This window comes from Podarcis bocagei, assembly GCF_964188305.1.
Source record: "Podarcis bocagei genome assembly, chromosome: 17".
Taxonomy (NCBI): Eukaryota; Metazoa; Chordata; class Lepidosauria; order Squamata; family Lacertidae; genus Podarcis; species Podarcis bocagei.
The window spans coordinates 11,348,580-11,372,852 of NC_138143.1; the positions used below are offsets into that span (position 1 = coordinate 11,348,580).

A 24,273-nucleotide genomic window follows, 5' to 3' on the forward strand; every position below is an offset into this window, starting at 1 on the left:
GGAATCAGTTTTTGGCCCAAAGAGACATAATTTAACAGCATCATCAACATAAGCTCACATACAAGGATATACAGTGCACTTGTATGTCTGTCTAAAGACACTGAACTTTATACATGTACATGTAGGCCGCCATTTCATGGGGGCTGGATTCCAGGCTAGGTTAGTCTCTGCCCTCAATAGCACTATAATGAATTAGATCTGTCTTTCCACCACTTTTTATCAGCATCATGAAGGTCTAAGTGGTCAGTATGAAGGTATTAGAAGGGTCAGCCCCTGGGGGTGGAGGCTGGGACATAGAAACGGGCAGGTTGGAGTGAGTATTGCAGAGAGAGAAAACAGTACAAAGGTGGTGTTTTCCTTCAAAAAGAAGCCACTGACATTCTCCAAAAGAGCTCTTCATATCTCTCCAGGGCACTCTCTAGTTCTAGCAAGACCTTGGTGGAGGGAAGGGTTGTTTCTATGGGTTTGGGGGCCTTGATTTTGCACAGGAGCAACAAGGACTAGAAGGGTGGGCCTCCTGATCTTGTGATGAACTACTTTAAGCTACAGGGTGGAAATAACTGGACTTTGTTATCATTCTAGGTGCTCAAGAAGATCCGGCCACTCAGGCAGCTTGGCCTAGCCACCAGGTTTCCAAATCAGTCTTTGCCTGGGCAAGAACCAGATTCGGTTTGGGTGCCTAGTACTAGGACACCCCCGGTTCCTTGTCTGCTCCTCAGGTCTCCTGGTATACCTGCTAGCCCTGCCTAGGTTTCCTCCCAAGATCTGCCACAGCATTTCCCTTCAGGGCCTAGTCCCACTCTGCTGGGACTTGACCCCTCAGCCCCCTTCTTGACTGCTCATACCGCACTACTGGCCGCTGGGGCAAGATAACCAAAGGACTTCAGTAGACGGCCTTCAGCACCATTGCCTTGATGGCTTTGGGGGTGCTGTTCCCAAGTGACACGCTAACATTAGGCCCCTCATGCTGGTGCGACGAGCGCTCCGATTTGCTGGTGCTGCCCTCCAGTATGGGGAGACCAAAGCGCTTGGCACGGCTCTCCTCCGTGCCGGGAGTGACCACCAGCAGGCAGCAGAGCAACTTGAGAATGGCCCGTCTCATGTCCTTACTGGTCAGGGTGTAAATGATGGGATTCAGGAGGGAGTTAATCATCGCCAGGCCCAGGAAATAGTCTGCTTTGTAGAGCACGCTGCAGGCCTGGGCCTGGCAGGCAACATCCAACAACAGGAGGAGGAAGAGGGGTAGCCAGCAGGCAATGAAAGTGCCCACCACGATGGTCACCGTCTTCAGCAGGGCCATATACTTCTGGGACTTCTTGAGCATGCCTTTGCGGAGGCTGCCCAGCCGCTGCCCGTTGAACTTGACCATGCGGTAGATGCGGGCATAGAGCACCACAATGGAGACCAGGATGGCCAGGAAAACGGTGATGCAGAAGAGGACATAATGCTTAGAATAGAGGGGCAACACTGTGGAACACTCGGGGAGGTTTTCGATGCAGTTCCAGCCCAGGATGGGCAGCACCCCGAGCAAGATGGAGGCCAGCCAGCTGGCCCCCACCAGCAGGAACATCCGCCCTTTCTTGTCCCCGTGGTAGAGTCTCATGCGGACCATTGTGACATGGCGCTCAATGGCAATTGCAAGGAGGCTGAGGACAGAGGCAGCCAGCGTGACAAAGACCCCACCTTCCCGCAGAAACCACTGCACAGGGGTGAGCTTAAGGGTGTTGGGCCCGGACATGACGATATTGGCAGTGTAGGCCACGCCAGCAAGCAGGTCCGACAGGGTCAAGTTCCCAATCAGGTAGTACATGGGCAAGTGAAACTTCTTGTTCCTCCAGATAGCCAGCAGGACCACGAGGTTCTCCACCACAATGAAGGCGCACACCACCAGGAACACAATGGCATCTGCCTTGAGACTGCCCTTGTATTTGCTGCCATGGAGCTTGCCTGTGTAGTTGTAGTGCAAAGAAATCACATTGTTGTTGTGGTACTCTCGGTAGATCTGGCCCAGAGAGCGTGGGGTCTCCATGCTGGCAAATTCCATCCCACGGACACTTCTCCACCTTCAGTTTCATTGGTTTGCATAGCATGGCATAGTCCTTTCCATCATGCTGTGCCAGTCTTGCGCATGCCCCACGCTGGAGAAGTTGGCACTTCACAAATGAGATTAATTTTCGTCAGTAGTTAACACGTCCACCGGTGGCCATCTTGGAGAAGCCATCAGAGCATTAGCAGACTCTTTCCATTCTGACCAACCAAGAGGGAGCCTAGAAATTCAAGAGAAAGACTTGTGAGTGGAATGCTTGAAAAGCATGAAACCAACCCAGCTTTCCAGGCAGAAGCGTAGTGTGGGGAGGACCAGGCAGGCCCTGGGGGCATGATTTTGAGGGGGTGCAAGCCAGGCGCTCCTTGGCAGGGATCCCCATCCTACCTGCCACTAGGGGCCTTGCGGCCATGCCCCTGGCCCCCTTGCTGAATGTCACAGTTGGGGGATGCACTGCCATGGGCCACATTTAGCCAGGCTCCTCTCTGTGTAGCCCCATGAACCCTCTGTGCCCCACGCCTACCCAGAGGCAGCGGTGGCAAGGGTTGGGCTGGCATGGCAGGTTTCGTTTACCCTCCATGCCCAGCTCCTTGTCCTGCCTGGTGCACGTGTGTATGCGCATGTGCAGCCTGAGCACCAGCGCATGATGCAGTGCCACCGTTTCCAGGTGATGCCCAGTGAATTGAAAAGGGTCTATCATAACAGAAGCTGGGCAATAGGAGTTTTCTTAATCAAAGTCCATCTTGCCCTCCTACTGATCACAGATCTCCAGGATTTTCTGCCGCTGCCTTTTGTATACACAGTACGAGGTTTATGAGCTAAATCAGGGGTTCCAGCAGTGGAGGAAGCCGCTCGGGCGCATGGGGCAGGGCGAGCCGGGGCAGGACACTCCGCAGGGTCTCTGAGGAGTCTGCCTGCCTCCTCCCACTCAGCCGCCCTACAGCTGGGGGGGGGAGGGAGGCAGCAGGTGGACCGTTTGGGCAGCGTGGAGCCTGCGCGCGCTCAAGCCACCGCGTCACTCTCAGGAGAGACGCGTGGCTCGGGTGCGCTGCAGGCCCCATGGTGAGTGCCGCACGGCATTTTGTAAACCCCCCCCCCTTAGTGGTGACACCCGGGGCGGCCTGCATCCACTGCACCCCCTTCCTCCGCCCCTGGGGGGTTCCAGAACTGTAGCCTATGGGCCACCACTGATCCGCAAACTTCATTTAGGTGGCCCATGACATTTCTGTAAAAGCACCATTAAAAAAAAGCCATTCTAGCACAACACATGACAGTTGCTACAACAGGCAGAAAAATTATTATGTGGCTTGCCAAGATCCTCAGCAATTTTCAAGTAGGGGAAAATGTTTGAGGACCACTGAAGACGTGACTCATTCTCGTAGTCCTTTGCCTGATGCAGAAAGGAAGCACAAGCCATGAGAAGCCTATGGCCCGGTCAAGGAGGCTCTTCCTGCATTAAGAGGTTCCTGCTCATGCCCAGATGAAGCAAATTCCTCCAAGAAATTCCTGCCCCCAAAAGCTAGCAAAGCAAAGTATATTTCAGTCTATTTTTGCCTTCTCCTTCATATGGAAACTCTTCCGCAAGCTAACCATTTCTTTCCTTCTTGGCTTATATTACTGCTCCAGCTAAGATTTGTTGGTTCTCTCTCTACAATTTTTCTTAACTTCAGCTTTTAAAATCTACTAAACCTACTAAAAACCCTTATCTCAGCTCTCACTCTGTCTCACATTAGCTACTGCTTGCCAGTCTTCCTATCTCCCGGTACATTTCTGAGCACAATTCAAAGTGTTGGTGCTGGCTTTGAAAGCCCTATATGGCCTCCACCCAGTATTCCATCGTTCAGCCCGGACACTGAAATCCAGTGCCAAGGGCCTTCTGGCAGTTCCCTCACTGCGAGAAGCAAAGTTACAGAGAACCAGGCGGAGTGCCTTCTTGGTAGTGGCACCCATCCTGTGGAACGCCCTCCCATCAGATGTCAAGGAGATAAGTAACTCAACAATCTTTAGCAGACATCTGAAGGCAGCCCTGTACAGGGGCGGAGGAAGGGGGTGCGGTGGGGGCGATACGCCTCAGGTGTCACTACGGGGGGGGTGACAAAATGGCAGGCGGCACTCACCGTGGGGCCTGAAGTGTGCCCAAGCCACGTGTCTCTCCTGGGAGTGATGCGGTGGCTTGGGTGCCCACAGGCTCCACGCTGCCCCAAACGTTCCACCCGCTACCTCCCCTTCAGTTGTAGGGCGACTGAATGGGAGGAAGTAGTCAGACTCCTCGGAGGCCCCCCACAGCATCCTGCCCCAGTTCGCCCCACCCCACGGGCGGCTGGTTCCACCCCCCGTGGGCGGCTGGCCCTGGGCGCTGCCCCAGGCACCCAAACGGCTTGCTCCACCACCGGCCCCGTATAAAGGAGGTTTCAATGTTTGATATTTTATTATGCTTTTATATTTGTTGGAAGGCACCCAGAGTGGCTGAGGCAACCCAGTCAGATGGGCGGGCTACAAATAATGTCCCAGCTCCTATTATCTGTGTCCAAACACCTTTGGCTTATTCCGCTGCCCCCGCCAATTCCTTTCTTCACACTTTAATCCTATTAAAACTCTAACTTGCCCTCTTCTAACCATTGCATCTCCCTAACCACAGGCTTTTCAGCTCTCTTTTTACGAATGTGCCCTTTGACATTCACTTTGGTTGTCAGTATCTTTTTGTTTTAGGAATGGCTGAGTCACTCGCTCCTCCTGCCTCGAATCATAGAATCATAGAATCATAGAATCATAGAATCATAGAGTTGGAAGAGACCACAAGGGCCATCGAGTCCAACCCCCTGCCAAGCAGGAAACACCATCAGAGCACTCCTGACATATGGTTGTCAAGCCTCTGCTTAAAGACCTCCAAAGTAGGAGACTCCACCACACTCCTTGGCAGCAAATTCCACTGTCGAACAGCTCTTACTGTCAGGAAGTTCTTCCTAATGTTTAGGTGGAATCTTCTTTCTTGTAGTTTGGATCCATTGCTCCGTGTTCGCTTCTCTGGAGCAGCAGAAAACAACCTTTCTCCCTCCTCTATGTGACATCCTTTTATATATTTGAACATGGCTATCATATCACCCCTTAACCTCCTCTTCTCCAGGCTAAACATGCCCAGCTCCCTTAGCCGTTCCTCATAAGGCATCGTTTCCAGGCCTTTGACCATTTTGGTTGCCCTCCTCTGGACACGTTCCAGTTTGTCAGTGTCCTTCTTGAATTGTGGTGCCCAGAACTGGACACAGTACTCCAGGTGTGGTCTGACCAGAGCAGAATACAGTGGCACTATTACTTCCCTTGATCTAGATGCTATACTCCTATTGATGAGGCCCAGAATTGCATTGGCTTTTTTAGCTGCCGCGTCACACTGTTGGCTCATGTCAAGTTTGTGGTCAACCAAGACTCCTAGATCCTTTTCACATGTACTGCTCTCAAGCCAGGTGTCACCCATCTTGTATTTGTGCCTCTCATTTTTTTTGCCCAAGTGCAATACTTTACATTTCTCCCTGTTAAAATTCATTTTGTTTGTTTTTGCCCAGTTCTCTAATCTGTCAAGGTCGTTTTGAAGTGTGATCCTGTCCTCTGGGGTGTTAGCCACCCCTCCCAGTTTGGTGTCATCTGCAAATTTGATCAGGATGCCCTTGAGTCCATCATCCAAGTCGTTGATAAAGATGTTAAATAAGACCGGGCCCAAGACAGAACCCTGTGGCACCCCACTAGTCACTCTTCTCCAGGATGAAGAGGAACCATTGATGAGCACCCTTTGGGTTCGGTCAGTCAGCCAGTTACAAATCCACTGAGTGGTAGCAGAGTCAAGACCGCATTTTACCAGCTTCTTTACAAGAATATCATGGGGCACCTTGTCAAATGCCTTACTGAAATCAAGGTAGGCTATATCCACTGAGTTCCCTTCATCTACCAGGCTTGTAATTCTGTCAAAAAATGAGATCAGGTTAGTCTGACATGACTTATTTTTCAGAAATCCATGCTGACTATTGGTGATCACAGCATTCCTTTCTAGGTGCTCACAGACTGTTTGCTTAATGATCTGCTCCAGAATCTTCCCTGCTATTGATGTCAGACTGACTGGGCGGTAATTATTTGGGTCCTCTCTTTTCCCCTTTTTGAAAATAGGGACAACATTTGCCCTCCTCCAGTCTGCCGGGACTTCGCCTGTTCTCCAGGATTTCTCGAAGATGACTGCCAGTGGTTCTGAGATCACATCTGCCAGTTCTTTTAATACTCTTGGATGCAGTTCATCTGGCCCTGGAGACTGGCACATCTCGCTTTGCCCCATTGTCCTGGTGACCTGAGTTTACATTTCCCCTCTCAGTTTGGAGGTAGCGAAGGCTGTCTTTGCTGCTGCTGCTTCCCTGATGGCTATCAGAACGTTGGTGTTTTGCAAGAATCCTGCTTGCTGGTTTCCCCATAGGCAGCTGGTTGGCCACAGTGAGAACAGGATGTCAAACTAAATGGGCCACTTCTCTGATCCAGCAAGCTTTTATTACAGTCTCACATTCTTATGTGCAGTCCAAGGAGAGCAGTACATCTTTGCAAATACAACAGAACTCCAAATGTCTCAAGCAAGGCTGCCGTTATTGGCCCACGAGTTACTAGCCCACCTGCCCACACCTGCCCACAATAAATTAGTCATTTGTAGCACATCAATGGTCTAAAAACACTGGTATTCCAGTGTTTCCCTGCATAGAGGATATCCTTATTCACCACAGGCCATCGGCAGGTGGCTGTTTACAAGACCAGGGGCATTTTGGGAGCCAAGATTGTAAAACTAGGTTGTAGGAGAGAAAAAGATAGCAAGAGAAGGGAGGCAGCTCTGGTGAAAGGCCAGCTGCCTTTGTATTATGTTCTTTATATTGTAAGCCTGAGAGCAGGAATTGTCTTCTTTTTAATTGAGCCTGGAGCCTTCAAAGTGGAGAGCGAGGTTGAAATGGTTTAAATTAATACATTAATTTGACACAAACGTGAGCATCCGTCTTGTATGCAAGTTACAGATGTCCCTTTTAAAGGCTGCATGAGGGTCTCACCAATTTAGCAGAGGGGTGAGACATGACCAGGGAACCACTTAGCACAGTATCAGTCATTTTGTCAAGATATCCTGCCATTTATGGGACTTGCCATGTTATACCGATGCAGTGCAGGATACTCAGAACCCGAGCATCCGGTTCCAAGGTGTTCCCAGTTTAATCCCTGCGGAACGGAGGTGGGAAAGAATCTTGAAAATGTTACGTGGACACAATTCACACTCCACCCTCCCAATACAGCTACAGACATCACCAGTCCGTAAAGCGAAAAGAACTGGGAGAGCACTCTGATGAAAGGGTCATATAGAGCCACGCCACAATGAAGTTTGGAAAGGTTTTTTGTTGCTGCTTTTGCAACTCCGAAAGACCTCCGAAAGTCAAGAGTACAGCAATGAGATAAAACAATTGCAAACAAGAAACTTTTTGTAATAAAGTCCTGTCCATCTGCCCAGTGTCCTCCCCCTCCCCCTGCATTCCTAAGAATTCTGCTCTGCTCTGTTCAATATCTTGCCCCCCACCCCCCGCCTCTCTTTCACACATACAACAATAGTCTTCTGCTGAGCACACAAAACATTCCAGACAGGCCCCCAAATGACCTCTCACACTCCGGAGAATGTATTGCATGCACACATGCGCACACAGACACTTCATTGCCTTTAACGTAGTGTTGTAAGAATTTTAAGGTCTCAGATATAGAATAAATATTCGTAAATGCACACATATGTAAATATATAAGGCATGTGTCTGAAACAGTACAGAAGAGCAATCCTGAAGTCATTTTGACTCTTCCGATGGCCTCAAATATTCCTCTGTGGTAAGGGAGGCAAATGGCAAAAGCCTTCCCATGTCTTTCTGTTTATAAATCCTCTCTTAAGGGTGTATTTGTGCAAGAATAGGGTGAGCCTGTGACCTGGATTCAGGAATAACCATCACAAAAGAATGGCCAGGCTGCCTAAGTAATGTAATCAGCGACCATTATCAGGAGACCACCTCCTATGATGTATTTATGATGGTTTTGGGGTGGTCTTTGGCTAAGGGGGTTGGGCAATGTCAAAAATCTTTAAAGGTTCCTGCATGCTTTTGTTCAGGGTCTCTCCTTAGAAGGAGGGAAAGGAACTCTGTTGCAACAGAAAAATAAATAACTGCCTAGCTTTCCACTGGATCCTGCCTCCATCCATCCTTCTCTGACCGATCATGGACTTAGGGGACTTTGTTGCCTACCAGGCAGTATCTAAAATAAACTCTGTCCTGCTGGTAAGGCCGGGGTGTTTAAAAGCGAGCTGGTGGAGAAAAGCAGGGAAAGCAGGGCTGTCTGGGACCATGAAGGACAACAGTCCTGGAAGAAACTTTGTAGAGAAGAGATGTATCATCTCCAAAGCATTCACACACTCTCTCTGTCACACCCGAACCTCTATCATCTGACCCTGAGCCAAGACTTCATTAGAGAGACAGCCCACCATTATCCAGCCTCAGAACATCTTATCAGTTGTCAGGACTTGACCCTGAAGCATATGGCTAGAGCACCTTTGCGCATGTGTAGAGTTCCTTTTACAAGTAGCTCTAGCATACCTCTGGCGAGAGCATGTCAGCTAAAAAACAAGCCCCAGGGTTTCTCATTTTGGAAATTAGGCACTGAGCCATGGAACAGTCTCAATAACAAAAATAAAAATCTGTCCGCCTTGTCCGAACCAACAATCCCACACAAATGCCCGGCCATTAGGAACATCAGTTAGGACAGGGTTGAAAGGTGCTCTTTTGTTTCGAACTGCTGTTGTCTCCGTACTTAGTTTCTGAAATCCAGAGCCCTTCATGCTCGCACACATTGTTCTGTATCGGGGAAACTTCACCCTCCCTTTTGACAAGTTCTTGCAAGCCTCACATGCACACTATCTTGGCTAGTTTCTCACAGTGCTCGCTCTGATGCCATCAATGGAACATCTACCCATAGTGTCCTGGGGATTCCTACACCCACACAGCCAGAAATCGTCTCACTTTGAATTTCAGCTGGAAGAAACTTAATTGGCGCAACAGCTTCCACAACTGTTACACTAATGAGCAAAAAAGTCCCCTGGCAGAGGCTTCTTTTGCCCCTCCCTGCCACATAAAAAGCAGATAAGTTCCCAGGCTGTGTGCAGCAACCCTCCCCCCCCCCAAAAAAAAACCAGCAGCATGCAAGCTTTTGTTTCCACTCTGCCTCTGCAGAGCTCTCTACAGCATGACTCTCAAAAGTAAGCAACTGATGCAAAGCAATTCAGAAAAGCAATACAGTACTCAACCCCTTTCCCTGCCTTCCAAATTTGAACAGCGAATCTACTCCGTAGGCTCAGTTGTCTTGTGCAGGGACAGCCAACGTTTTAACACTGAGGGTATGGATTTCCTTCCTCTGCAAGCTGCTATGGGGGCAGAACCTCAGATAATGGCATCATCACCACCACCACCCCGCCAGACTGAAGGAGCTTGCAAGCTGCTTCTCACCCAATCAAACCATGAACTGGTGATAGATCTGGCCATTGCAATGACTTCTGGATTCCTACATTTCTCTGTTGAAAAAGGTTCGCTGCAGGTCAGGTGCGAAGCAGCAAGGCACAATGATTTTCAGCCAGCGAGAGCTGCTCCCCACATCACTCTGGGAGGAGGTGGTCTGCTTCAAAAGCAACATGTGAGGAAGAGGTGCAAAATCTGCTCAGAAGGTGTTCGTGCAATCTTTTGTGATAATAATGCCCACTCACATCATAAAGAGCTCGTAACCCACCTACTCTCAGCAGCCAGAAACATCTTAGCCAGACACTGGAGAGACCTGTCAGGAATGAGCATGGACTAATGGTATCGAATAGTGTGGGAAAACATCCTTATTAGAAAAACTTACCAATAAACTGAAACTTAGTACGTTTCCCAGTACGTTTCCGAGCACAATTCAAAGTGTTGGTGCTGACCTTTAAAGCCCTAAACGGCCTCGGTCCAGTATACCTGAAGGAGCATCTCCACCCCCATCGTTCTGCCCGGACGCTGAGGTCCAGCGCCGAGGGCCTTCTGGCGGTTCCCTCATTGTGAGAAGCAAAGCTACAGGGAACCAGGCAGAAGGCCTTCCCGGTAGTGGCGCCCGCCCTTTGGAACACCCTCCCACGAGATGTCAAAGCGATAAACAACTACCTGACATTCAGAAGACATCTTAAGGCAGCCCTGTTCAGGGAAGTTTTTAACGTGTGATATTTTAGTGTATTTTTGGTTTCTATGGAAGCCGCCCAGAGTGGCTGGGGAGGCCCAGCCAGATGGGCAGGGTATAAATAATAAATTATTATTATTATAAACTGATACGGGGACAAATAGAAGAAGACACCTTCACCCTGGTATGGTTCCCCTTTATCACATACACAGCCCAACAAGACACTAATAAGAATCCGTTGACAGCATACAAATCAATCTGGCTAACGTAATCCCCATACACACACACACACACACACACACACACACACACACCCTACTCAGACACAAAAACAAAATCTCACTACAGACAACCAAAGACAGACAACCACACCCCCAACCTCTTTCACCACCAAGAAATTACAAGTGAATAGTAAGAGAATCCACACGAGTGACACTGACACAAAACCCCACAGATATATTAAGTATAAGAATAGACACATTGCCACCCCACCCCACTCACCATTCCCCCCTCCTTCCCCCACTTTTCTTCCTAACCTAACACTGCATGCAATACTAACGTCTCACAACAAACGAAACTGATCAGTAGAAAACACAACTTGGAAAAAAGAGACAATGCACATATTTTTCTAAACTAAAATATCTGTAATAAAGAAGAAGAAGAAGAAGAAGAAGAAGAAGAAGAAGAAGAAGAAGAAGAAGAAGAAGAAGAAGAAGAAGAAGAAGGGATTTGTGCACGCATATGGTGCTTCCAAATAGCTCAATCTTGGCTGCTTCTACAAAGCAACGATCAAGAGAATACTGCTTGGACAGGGAAAGGAGTAGGATTAACCGGACAAAGTCTTTGATCCTTGATAGATTATGATTTGCAGGCTGTTTCTCATTCATACAACACCACTTCTCCAGCAAAACTTGCTCAAGGAATGGTGCTGGCGAAGCCAAAAGCAGCACAGAATGTGCTGCTTCTCACCTAGAAGGCAGTTCTCTTCTGCCAGAGCGATACAAGATCTTGCCATTCATTTCTGCAGTGGTACCTATTTATCTACTTGCACTGGTGTGCTTTCGAGCTGATAGGTTGGCAGGAGCTGGGACAGAGCAATGGGAGCTCACCTGTTGTGGGGATTGAACCACCGACCTTCTGATCGGCAAGCCCAGTGCAAGTAGATAAATAGGTACCACTGCAGAAATGAATGGCAAGATCACAGTGCAACCCACGTCCCCAAGGACTGTGGCGCCTCCAAGGCTCTGCACCCAGTACGACCAAACTGGTTGCTCTCCCCTAAATCCACCTCTGCTCTCTGCCTTCCCTTCCCAAAGGCCCGCTGCCATTGTGAGTCTAGGTCAGCAGGCTTTCCTAGTGCAGTCCACAAGTTCCATGCAGCATCTGCAATGTGCTTTTTTTGATCTATCAACCAGCAGCCACTTGTTTTCAGAATGATTAGAGACATCTTGGAAGCTGGTCATGGAGATGAAGCATTCTTTCTTTCATTTTATCTGGTTATCCAAACACACACACACACACACACACACACACACACACACACACACACACTGCGGCTTGCCAGTCACAGCTTCCCAATGCTGGGCAAAGCAGACATGGGTGTGTGATCATTGGGCATTGTGAGGTCTGGGGTTTTCTTCCTCCATGCAGAGGAAGCAGAGTTTGTGAAATAACTCTCCCCACATTGGCCTCATGGAAGGGAGGGGGTGAGGCAGCAATGTAATCAATCTGAGGGTGATCCTTCTGTTCATAAGCCCAGAAACTGGGTTCAGGATGGGGTCATTCCTGAGCGATGAGAGACAAAGAAGTTTCAGAGAGGGATGTGAGAGAGGAGCGATGAGAAGAGATTCCCAGGCTGGGAACTGTAACCTGCAAAGCCTGATGGCTTCAAACAGATCAACAGGCGCTCTCTGCTCAAAAGTACAGGACAGATGCCCCACAGAGCATCAACATTTGCAGTGATTTATGGGAAAAAAGCTGTGAAGGCCAGGCTGTGAGGAATTGCCCTTGACTTTGCACAATTTGATATACAACGGCTGAATGGGGGAGGGAGGGAGGTGGAGGGAATGCAATCGGTACACAAAACTACCAGCCAGCAGTTAAATGCATGGAACTATGGCAGACTCTCACCAAGTGCCGTTAGTGATCACAAACTGAAAGTTGAAATGGGGAGGCACAGACCTACCATTGATTCCCCCCCAAAAAAAATCAATTGTACAGTGTGTGCAACTTAATTCGGCAGCATAGTACCCCTTTTGCATGTGTAGGATCCTAGATTCATCTCCCATTGGGCTCTCAGAAAACAGCCAGGAATGCCTTTTGTGCAAAACCTTGGAGAGTCATAGCTAGCATTGGGCTAGTAGAAGGGGATATCTCTATGTCCTGACATCCTTAGACAATGGACATGGAAATTCAACCTATGGCTGCTACTCTTCTGCACTCATAATGTAATCCCAAGTGGGACTGACTTCCAAGAAACATGCTCAAAACTGGGATCCAGGCTAGCTGAGCCTTTTCACACCATCAGAGGGAGGTCCAACAGCTTCTCCACCCAAAGGTCAGTGAGGAACAACTGACCCAGATCCTGGCAGGACAAAAGCAGGGCATCACACTATATCATGGGTAGGCAAACTAAGGCCCGGGGGCCGGATCCGGCCCAATCGCCTTCTCAATGCAGCCTGCGGACGGTCCAGGAATCAGCATGTTTTTACATGAGTAGAATGTGCCCTTTTATTTCAAATGCATCTCTGGGTTATTTGTGGGGCATAGGAATTCGTTCATTATTCTTTTTCAAAATATAGTCCAGCCCCCCACAAGGTCTGATGGACAGTAGACCGGCCCCCTGCTGAAAAAGTTTGCTGACCCCTGCACTATGTGATATGCACAAACACACACAGGATCGTCAATCATGGACAACGAAGGCCAAGATATTCAAGAGAAGCCGATGCCAGCCTCGCAATCAGGGACATAATCCAGGGGAAAGAGTGATTCACCTGGCTTGGCAAACCTCTCCGTTTTGTCCCTACATACATTGAGCATTGGTTGCCTAGCTTGCCATGCCCACAATGGAGCCTGAACTGGACGGGACATGCAAAAGCAGGGCAAAGAGAAGTCTGGATTTCCTGAGCTTGCAGGGCTGCTAGCAGCCTCCAGGAAAGGCAGGCAGGCATTGGGAAGGGTTAAAGGCCTTTTCTCCTCACCCTCTTCTCTCTGCTCTCCATTGTCCCCCTCCTGAAGCTGCTTTTCTCTTAGAGAATGGGGGGGGGGGGAGAGCCTCTGCAGGAAAGCAGGTATGCCAGGAGGAGAGAAAGCAGAAGGGGACAGACTTCTTTTCTTTCCCTTCTGCTGGCTGCAAATTCCTCTCGATCTCAATTCCTGCAAATCTCTCTTCAAAGCTCTCCTCTCCCACAAAATCCATTTGCTGAATTTCCCAGCCCCTTCCCAACGGCATCTGTTTCCATTCTTCCCATGCTACACATTCTTTCTTTCCCCAGCTAACCGCTGATTCCTGACACTGTCCAACTTTATAGCCTGTAAGATCATCGCAGCAGAGACCAATATTTCCCTCCCTTCTCTCTCCTTTTCTTTTCTTTTTCTTTCACTTGTGCTGTGTAAAGCATAGCTGCAGGGTGTTGTGATCAGTTACCAGCAAACGTTAAACCTACAAGAGGGGGAAATGGTGTGTGTGTGTGTGTGTGTGTGTGTGTAGAGAACACCCCACTATCACTTTTTCCAAACAGTTAAATGAGCTGCGCCTCAAGGTTGACCCCCACCCCACTGCCCCACACTCCCAACCAGGAGATTTGCTGCTCAGACTTATGTATATCTATACGGAAACAAAGCCACATTGAGTTCCTTTGGCTGTAACTTTCAGATAAGCGTTTATAGGACTGCAGCCTTACTGCCAGATTGCAGAGGACCCTTTCCCAGATAACCAGGGAAGTTTAAAGAAAGACTTTTCCTATGGTGTGTTTAAGATGAGGCTACTCTAAAAGAAGTCATCCTGGGACAGAAATGGAGCACTTCCGTTCAGAACTCGTGATTCCAGATTCTGCATTGCTACCTTGGAGGTAGATAATATTATTACACTGATGACCACCTTTTAAAGTGCCCAACCTGTGGAGAAGATGCCTCCCTTGCTCTCTGTTGGTTTTCCAGAAAATAGGGGATATTATTATTATTATTATTATTATTATTATTATTATTATTATTATTATTATTATTATTATTAAATACTACCCTTCATCTGAGGATCACAGGGCAGTTTACAAGATAAAAGCAGAAAAATACATAACCTAGGGTTACCAGACGTTCCTGGGGACAGTCCCCGGATTTGCAAATCTGTCCCCAGGAAACGTGGCAGCGGTAGCTTCAGCAGCCCGGAGCCAGCCTGGTAGCACAGTTGGCTCTGGCTGGCTTCAGGAGCTGCTTGCTGCCATGGTGCCCACCATTTTTCCTCACCAGAAGTCCCCATATGATGTGTCTTGTGCGATCTCCTACCCCCTTCCCCCTTTGTTTTGACTGATCAGGGGAGACTCAGGAGTCACGGGCGGATGGCCATTGCCCAGTTTTTAAAAAACTCTGTGCATTTATGTTTCACAGGGTGTGAAAGAAGGCCTTTGCACCTTATACAATATGCATGTACTGTACAGTGGTACCTCGGGTTACATACGCTTCAGGTTACAATGCTAACCCAGAAATAGTACCTCGGGTTAAGAACTTTGCTTCAGGATGAGAACAGAAATTGTGTGGCGGCGGCATGACAGCAGCAGGAGGACCCATTAGCTAAAGTGGTACCTCAGGTTAAGAACAGTTTCAGGTTAAGAACAGACCTCCAGAATGAATTAAGTTTTTAACCCAAGGTACCACTATATGCTTGGGTCCAGGGTCTTTTGCCTCACCATCCCCACTACTGACTCCCTGTTGCTACTCAGCTTAAAAAAATATAATTAAAAGGTGTCCCTGGATTCATTGAAAAAAATCTGGTAACCATAACATAACCTAGTAAGAAAGAAAAAATAATAAGCCCCCCACCCTGAAGCAGAATGTAGGGAAGTTCAGGACAGAGAAAAGAAAATACTTTTCACTTAAACTGTGGAACTCACTCCCACAAGAGGCGGCAAGCTTGGGTGGCTTGAAAAGGTTTAGGCAAATGCATGAAGGCAGATAAGGCTTTCGATGTTCTTGCTGTAGCTGCTATTTATCAAATTTGGTTACAGCCTTTAATCTGAAGAACACAGGGTACCTAATGAAGAAAGAGTAAAACAAAACCAATAACCTTCCCTCCCACATACGGATTTAGAAGAACACGGAATGCTAACCAGCCCAAGTCCTGGATGGTGAAAGGTTTTCCGTGACCTACCTGGCGGGGTTGTGGGAAGCGCAAGAAGGAGGCATGCGAATCGTGGGTTGCGCCCCTTAGAACCGCCGCGCAAGTTCTAGCTGGCGATACTGCCCACGGGGAGCGCAACGCGTCCGCCCCGTCTAAGTCCTGCTTGAGTTGCTCTTCTTGCTGGTCTGTGACCGTCAGAAATGGCCGGCTACTACCCGAGTTGCTCTTGAGGCGGGACGGGGAGCCCGGGGAGCAGCAGCAGCAGCTTGCTCTCGTCCGTCGGCGCGCCCCCTGGGTCTTGGCTCCTGACCGCGCCCCGGAGAGGCGGCCCCGGCTGGGCTCCCTTGCGTTTTCTCCCCCAACCCAGAAGAGCTGCGGAGAACTTGGGTCGCAGCAAGAGCTCCCCGTCCCCGCTGAGATTCGAGGGGGCGGCGGCCGCTGGCAGCACCTCCCGCTCCCACGAAGTCTAGGCGTGGAGCCGAGCGCCGACAGCTCGGGGCAGCCAGCAAGCTGCGGGTGGGGCCGGGACCCTCCGCGATCCGGGGTGGGCAAGAGAGAGCTGGCTGTGAGCCGCCGAGCGCTCCCACTCCGTCGGGTCGTCTGTCCCGGGCTTAGCGCGCGAGAGAGGCGCTCCCTCGCAGCTGCCCGAGGAGAGACGTCTCTGCCAGCCCAGCGGGCTGGGGCCAGCCGGGACACGTCTGATACCGCGCAGGAATGGGCAGGCCGGGGACACGGATCTGGTTCGAGGGCTTGGTCTGACCGGGCTGGGAAGGGGGGATGTTCAAGGCCGCCCGGAAATCCCGGCCCCTGGTGCCACGGGCTGCAGCGAGGGACAGGCATTCTGCGCGCTCTCAGGGGCGCTCTTGCTATACCCCGGCTCGCGGTCTGGTTTCTGAGCGACAGACGGCTGAGCCTCTGGCCTGAGCCAGCTTCAGGGTTCGTCTGTTCTGGGACAGGGGTGCCAACTTGGATAAAATATTGGGGGAGTTGCAGGTAACCCCCCCCCATAATCGACCACAAGACGCGGTGCATGCACACAATTTGAATGGCAATGGCCATCAACTGAGGGGGGGAGCTGGCCCCCTCAAATATTTTATGGGGGGGACCTTGGCCCCTAGGAGTTAGCTCTTATGTTTTGGGATTAAATCCCTGCACTGCAAAGTTTAAGTGTTTGAGGCAGGGCAGGAAGGTGAGTTCTGCCGCACGTTTTCTGGGTCTCCGGGCCTCCACTTCCCACTCAAATCCCCTCTACCCTGCCAGACGCCAAGCTCAGTCCCTCTCCTTCCCAGAAGTAGCTGTGCTGGCCCAGGACACTTCACCCTGCACCTCCTTCTCAGGGATACAGGATGAGTCAAGAGATCATTTGCACTGTTGCAGGGGGTGGTTTCCTGCATCGCCCTGCAAGAGATCTCTTGGGGTGCAATGCTTCGTGGGCAGCCACATGGTAGCTTCCCTGGTGGCCGTTGGAAACATGACTTCTCCAGGTGGTTTTGTGTAACTCAGGGCAGCTTAGCAAATGAATTCGGAATTCCTGGTGGGCAGCTGCCTGTGGTTGAATCACTAAAGCCCACTCCTTTCCCGGAACTGGCAATGGGAGAATGCAGGAGTCCCCTCCCTTCCCCCTAAAGAGCTGGGAATAATTATTAATAGGCTAGCAAGGAGGGTCATCAGTCCCAAGAGGCTGATGAAACGTCTGGAGGAAACCACTCAGTGGTTAAGGAAAGAAAAGGCCATCACTAGAGAAGGAAAAACATGGAAAGTTGGGAAGAAAGGCAAAAACCCTTGCAGCACAGGAGGCTGATGAAATGTTAATTCCTTCACTTGTGAGTATTTATGGCAGATATCCAAAGATCTCTTCAGCTTCAGGGTGTGGTGCCTGGCTAGAGGCACTCTCTGAATTACTAGTCAAAAGCCTCATGGACGATGCTATTTCCAAAATGTTGTTCAGCGTAGGAAAGAACCAGCTATAAAAGCAGAGCTGAGTTGCTGCAGGATCTGCAATATCATTTGGAACAGGAGATTGACTTTGTGATATCATGTTAATGCAACAGAACAGATCTGGGCAGGAGACTTTTTGGGCTTCATCCTCAAATCCTTTTTTTAAAAAACATGTGGTGCAAACCTATGCATATGTACTCAGAAGTCAGCCCTGCTGCCTTCAAGGGGATTTACTCCCTCTGGTTAAATGTGAATCTTTTAATGAGAACCTGGGCTTAGAATTCTTTGATCCAGGTAACAAAAGCAGGTTTGCCATCCAAGCTGATGGCCTTCACACTAACAGGCACTAACATAATATACCATCCGAGGAAGCAATTGCTTTGTGCAAGAAGCTTATTATGCCTGTTGCCATTTATCACCCTCACCATGAAGTTGTAAGTTCTCTCCCGGGCCCGTTTTGACTTACGTGAGAACACGGGGAAGCAGGGACACCCCTGACTTGGATCTGTTTATTCGTTTAGTTTCAGGTTGCATCCAACCAAGTTCTCCTCAAAGCACATCTGCTTAATTTCCATTAATTTCAGTGGGTCTGCTTTGAGTAGAACGAACACTGGGAAGGACTATATATATATATATATATATATATATATGCAGGTTTTGGTGTCTTCGGGTGTCTTCCCGTGTAAGAGTTGGGGTGTCTAGGCGACGTTTCGACGAGGTCTCACTCGTCATCTTCAGGCTGGTGCTTTCGGCTTCTTGTTACTAGAACAGAGCAGGGTCTCAGTGTTTGAGTTCCTATAAATACTGTTGAGGGGGTGTGGTGTATAGCCTCCAACGTTCTGGGCAGAGAGGAAGTTCCCAGGTTAATGTGCCTTTTCTTCTTTTGTTCATTAATTACTTGAGGGATATCTTGAGTGATTACTTGAGTGATATTCTGAGTACCACTTAGGAGGGTCATTAGGTGTGGATTAGTTGCTAAAGCTTTCGTGTCTTGACCTCTTGAGCTTGTGAAAAGTTTTTCTGAGAAGATGGCTGTACTGCACTTAGTTGTGCTCTGGCTTGGCTTCGTGTATAGGGGCGAGCTGTGGTTTTGTGTCCTGTGCCAGCCAGATCTGTGTAGGGATTGCAGGGGGGTGCAGCATCCGGAGGTGCCACTATGGTTTGGCTACTGGATGGTGTCTGTAATTTATCTGTGGAGAGGGTCTGGGTTTGGGTCTGGTGTGGTTGATTGGAGATGGCGTTCTGTGTGCCTCTGGTTCTGGTGTCGGTTTTTGTGGGGAGGGCTAATTTCCAGATGTCTGGCAGGCGGGACGTGTCGTCACGCTTGTTCATGTTGTGAGGGTGTTTCTCTATCTCGATGGCTTCCATGATTATTCTCTTGTGGTGATGTTCCATGTTAAAGAGCAATTTGGAATCTGCAAAATTAATTTCGTGTCCTGTTTCTTTCATGTGTTGGTAAAGAGAGGAAGTTTTTTCTTCTTTTTTGACGGCATTCTTGTGTTCACCTCCGGATGCTGCACCCCCCTGCAATCCCTACACAGATCTGGCTGGCACAGGACACAAAACCACAGCTCGCCCCTATACACGAAGCCAAGCCAGAGCACAACTAAGTGCAGTACAGCCATCTTCTCAGAAAAACTTTTCACAAGCTCAAGAGGTCAAGACACGAAAGCTTTAGCAACTAATCCACACCTAATGACCCTCCTAAGTGGTACTCAGAATATCACTCAAGTAATCACTCAAGATATCCCTCAAGTAATTAATGAACAAAAGAAGAAAAGGCACATTAACCTGGGAACTTCCTCTCTGCCCAGAACGTTGGAGGCTATACACCACACCCCCTCAACAGTATTTATAGGAACTCAAACACTGAGACCCTGCTCTGTTCTAGTAACAAGAAGCCGAAAGCACCAGCCTGAAGATGACGAGTGAGACCTCGTCGAAACGTCGCCTAGACACCCCAACTCTTACACGGGAAGACACCCGAAGACACCAAAACCTGCATTCCTGTACCCGTGAAAATCTACGAAAGCAAATATATATATATATATATATAATATATATATATATATATATATATATGCCACCTTTTGGTAGTATAGCCCACCCAAGGCAGCTTAAAAGGTAAAGGGCCCCCTGACCATCAGGTCCAGTCGTGGCCGACTCTGGGGTTGCGGCGCTCATCTCGCTTTATTGGCCGAGGGAGCCGACATACAGCTTCCGGGTCAGGTGGCCAGCATGACCAAGCCGCTTCTGGTGAACCAGAGCAGCGCACGGAAACGCCGTTTACCTTCCCGCCGGAGCGGTACCGCCCCGTCTACTTGCACTTTGATGTGCTTTTGAACTGCTAGGTTGGCAGGAGCAGGGACCGAACAATGGGAGCTCACCCCGTCGCGGGGATTCGAACCGCCAACCTTCTGATCGGCAAATCCTAGGCTCTGTGGTTTAGCCCACAGTGCCACATGCAACATATTTACATTGGGATGTTCATAATGATTCGACATAACCCTCATCATTTTCAGGGTCAAACTGAAAAAGGCTATTGGACAAGCCTCTCTAGGAAGGAAGTATCAAAAGTGACTGGCTATCTGGTATTTGCTCTGCATGGCAGGTGAACCTCAGGTGCTGTCCCAATGTTTCCAAGCGCATATCAGCTCTGCCCCACCTGGCAACCCCCTTCTGCTTAAACCCAGTTTCAGCCAGGGTTGGGTGGGCTTTTGGTTCGTTCCCTGCAGTTGTGCCAGTCCTCAGTTTTGTCGGTGACTTTCAGTCCTCATTCCCAGCTCAGCGCTTAGGGATGGTCTGCTGCTTCCACACAGGCATTCCCTTGGCTTCCCTTGGGCACGGCGAACAATGCTCCATTGAGGCAGGCCGAGGGACCAGCAGCCATGCCTAATGCGGAGACAATAAAAGGCCAACTCCAGTGCTGGGACCCACAAGCAACATGGGCTGGAGGACACGGCAGGACGTGGCTGAGAGCCACCCTGGCATCCTCCTGTGGCCCAGCTCCTTAGCAGCTTTGAGAAGGCAGAAGACTTGAGCCAGAGGCCTAACAATGTGCTGTGTACTTGCTGGAAGGGAGACACCCCTAAGACATATACAGATTTCCCCGGTGTTGGTTGCCTCTGTCCACATTCTGCATCTGCCAGAGGGGAGATCCTGGGGGCAGGGCAGAGAAATTCAGTTTGACCTACTGTATTTTTTGCTTTATAAGACTCACTTTTTCCCTCCTAAAAAGTAAGGGGAAATGTGTGTGCGTCTTATGGAGCGAATGCAGGCTGCACAGCTATCACAGAAGCCAGAACAGCAAGAGGGATTCCTGCTTTCACTGCACAGCGATCCCTCTTGCTGTTCTGGCTTCTGAGATTCAGAATATTTTTTTTCTTGTTTTTCTCCTCCAAAAACTAGGTGCGTCTTGTGGTCTGGTGCGTCTTATAGAGCGAAAAATACGGTAATTCACACTTCTCAAAGCAATACGCAAACAAAAAAAGCAGTTATCCTTTGAAATTCACACCTGCCCAAACTTTGCAGTGCAGCTCTCCAATCACAACATGTGCACAAAAATACAGTGGTACCTCGGGTTACAGACGCTTCAGATTACAGACGCTTCAGGTTACAGACTCCGCTAACCCAGGAATAGAACCTCGGGTTAAGAACTTTGCTTCAGGATGAGAACAGAAATTGCGTGGCGGCAGCGGGAGGCCCCATTAGCTAAAGTGGTACCTCAGGTTAAGAACAGTTTCAGGTTAAGAACAGACCTCCAGAACGAATTAAGTTCTTAACCCTAGTTACCACTGTATGTACATTAGGAGAACGTGTGAAAATGCATATCTTGGCGAAAACACCTTAAAAGTGCATTGTATTAGGGGGAATGGCTTGCAAAGAATGTGTATATTGGGGAAACAGCATATAAAAATGTGTCACAGGAGAAATGGGCACCACTATTTTGATGACTGTTTATAGCAAAATTTGCAGATGGCTGCAGAAATGTGACAAAGTGTGCTTAAGAGTGGTAAAATGAGAAACCGAAATTGACATATTCATTGATTCCAAGCAGCCATGTTAGCCCGTTGTGGCAAAAACAAAATAGTGTTTTGTAGCGCAGGATGCCTTTGAAGCTCATTTGAAGAACATTCTTTCCCTTCAAGAATTCTGGACACTGGAGTCTGTTAAAAGGTGTTGGGAATTGTGAATCTGTGAGGGGTAAACAGCAGTGCCCAGAGTCCTTTGAAGGAAGGAACATACTTCAAATGTGCTTCAAATGTGCTACAGTGTGTGCACAGTCTACAACACATATTATGACATCAACTTTCATGGACTTCATTCCGTACCCTATAAGTCAAATAGTTTGGATCCCCCCAAAAACCACCCCACAAATTATGCCAACCAATGCAGTTATGCAATGATGTGTTGCAAAAGCTTACTCAATATTCATGGTTTATTTTGAACCATACTTTGAGGTTTTGCAGAATTTGGGGCATCTTGTTAGGAAGAGAGGTCTAGCTATGTTTGGGGTGATATGTGACTAAAGGCATGAAGGAGGTTTGACTAAACCCTGCAGCACCACGATGCTCTGACTCCTTTTGCAGGCACCAACTATACGAAGTGTATAGGGCCCTCTGGAATTCCAGATACAGCCTATTACCATCTGCCAAATAGTTCACACTTCAAATATTTCAGAGCCAGAAAGCCAGTGCCCTTAAAGCAGAGATGATCTTTCAGTGGCTAATAATTGGTGCTGTAGATTCCGGCTCTCTTTCACAATCCCTTTTACATTTGCAAGACTTCAGTGCTTGCAAGTGCTTCAGTAAGCATAAAGGTAAAGGGACCCCTGACCATTAGGTCCAGTTGTGGCCGTCTCTGGGGTTGCGGTGCTCATCTCGCTTTATCGGCCAAGGGAGCCGGCGTACAGCTTCCGGGTCATGTGGCCAGCATGACTAAGCCACTTCTGGTGAACCAGAGCAGTGCATGGAAATGCAGTTTACCTTCCCACTGCAGTGGTACCTATTTATCTACTTGCACTTTGACATGCTTTTGAACTGCTAGGTTGGCAGGAGCTGGGACCAAGCAACGGGAGCTCACCCCGTCACGGGGATTCGAACCACCGACCTTCTGATCAGCAAGTCCTAGGCTTTGTGGTTAAACCCACAGCGCCACCCGCGTCCCTTATTCAGCAAGCATGATATTCAGTAAGCATAATAGACTGTAAAACCTGCAGCCGAAGTAAGGCTAGGAGCTCCACAAAACCTGTCTTTTTATGCTCATGCAGTCAGATCCTGCAAGAAGGCACTTGCTGAGTGTGTGCTTAAAATGCCGTGAGTGTTGGAAAAACAACCCCCCACCCCTCTTCTTCCAGCATCAACAGTGTTGCCTTGTGGGAAAAGGAAAGGTTTTCTAGATCCCAGCAATAATGGCACAGTAATTGTCCATTTATGTTGCAGTTATAATTATTCCCTGGAATGGCTCTTAGAAATGAATCCCTTGACTGACTGCAGACAGATTAATAGGAGCAACAAGGGAACTGCAAGACGCCCAGAGCAGAGGTGGTCCAGCCAAGATGTATGTCAGGAGAGGCCCAAGCCATTTTGCTGCCTGAGGCAAAGCACAGGATGGGGTGTTCCCCATTCTGTGCACACAAAATCTGACCAGACAGGTAGGTGGATCTTACTTCAGCGCTGGTGATGGAGCAGAGGCCTCCACATCACCCTATGGCAGCAAGCCAGCTTAGGAGCTGCCCTGGTACACATTTCCAGCCACCTTCTGCCCCATAGAATTTGCCACCTGTGGCTGCTGCCTCACTCTGCCTCATGGACTACCCTGTTGGTCGTCCTCACAACTGGGACACTAGAAGAGGAGGAAGCACAGATTTGGGGGTGTGGCGAAGAAAAGCAGTCTCTTCAGTAAACCTGAAGGAGCGTCTCCACCCCCATCGTTCAGCTTGGACACTGAGGTCCAGCTCCGAGGGCCTTCTGGCGCTTCCCTCACTGCGAGAAGTGAGGTTACAGGGAACCAGGCAGAGGGCCTTCTTGGTAGTGGCGCCCACCCTGTGGAATGCCCTCCCATCAGATGTCAAGGAAATAAACAACTATCTGACTTTTAGAAGACATCTGAAGGCACCTCTGTTTAGGGAAGTTTTTAATGTCTGATGTTTTATCAGTTTACTACTACTATTATTATTATTCTATTGGGAGCTGCCCAGAGTGGCTGGGGAAACCCAGCCAGATGGGTGGGGTATAAATTATCATCATCATCATCATCATCATCATCCCCCAAACCACCCCAGTGCTCTCTGTGGAAGCTGATGGTTTCTGCTGCACAGCTTAATGTCTGCAGCGCAGAGTAGCCATAATACTGAATGGGATTTCCATCTCTTCACCAGTCTACTACTCACTGCTCCGGAGCGAATGTTCCCGACATTTGCATACATGCTTCCGTTTTCACCTTCCGGGTTGCAGCTGCCTTCCTTGACATTTGATTTGCCCCTGACGGAATTCTGTAAGGCTAAGCGGTACTGCTGATTCAAAATGGTCTTTCTGTCAGGAGCGATGCTCCCGCTTTCTGCATCCTACAGGCGCTGCCAAGGACCCTGCTCCTTATCCACAGTCTCCAAGCGCTGCGATTGGCCTGTTGCTGAACTGGTTCTACTCGTCCCAATCCCCAGGGCAGCTTCCTCAACTCGGTCCTCACCCGCTTTCTCATGCAAGCCTAGCCTGCAAGTTCAGACCAGCTCTTTGGT

The 24,273-nt window shown here is 49.1% G+C and overlaps 1 protein-coding gene across 2 annotated transcripts; it reads right to left on the reverse strand.

Annotated features, from left to right (window-relative positions):
* Positions 1 to 523: 523 nt before the first annotated feature.
* S1PR5 (sphingosine-1-phosphate receptor 5) lies at positions 524 to 24,128 on the reverse strand. Of its 2 annotated transcripts, none has more exons than XM_081176787.1 (2): positions 23,929 to 24,128; positions 524 to 2,267 (listed from the first exon to the last, which is right to left on the reverse strand). In XM_081176787.1, exon 2 carries the CDS (start codon positions 2,042 to 2,044, stop codon positions 884 to 886), a length of 1,161 nt encoding a protein of 386 aa, XP_081032913.1. In that variant the 5' UTR covers positions 2,045 to 2,267; positions 23,929 to 24,128; the 3' UTR covers positions 524 to 883. The 2 variants fall into 2 exon arrangements, with proteins under 2 accessions (XP_081032913.1, XP_081032912.1); XM_081176786.1 differs by lacking the exon at positions 23,929 to 24,128 and adding an exon at positions 15,630 to 15,996.
* Between the last annotated feature and the right edge of the window lie 145 nt (positions 24,129 to 24,273).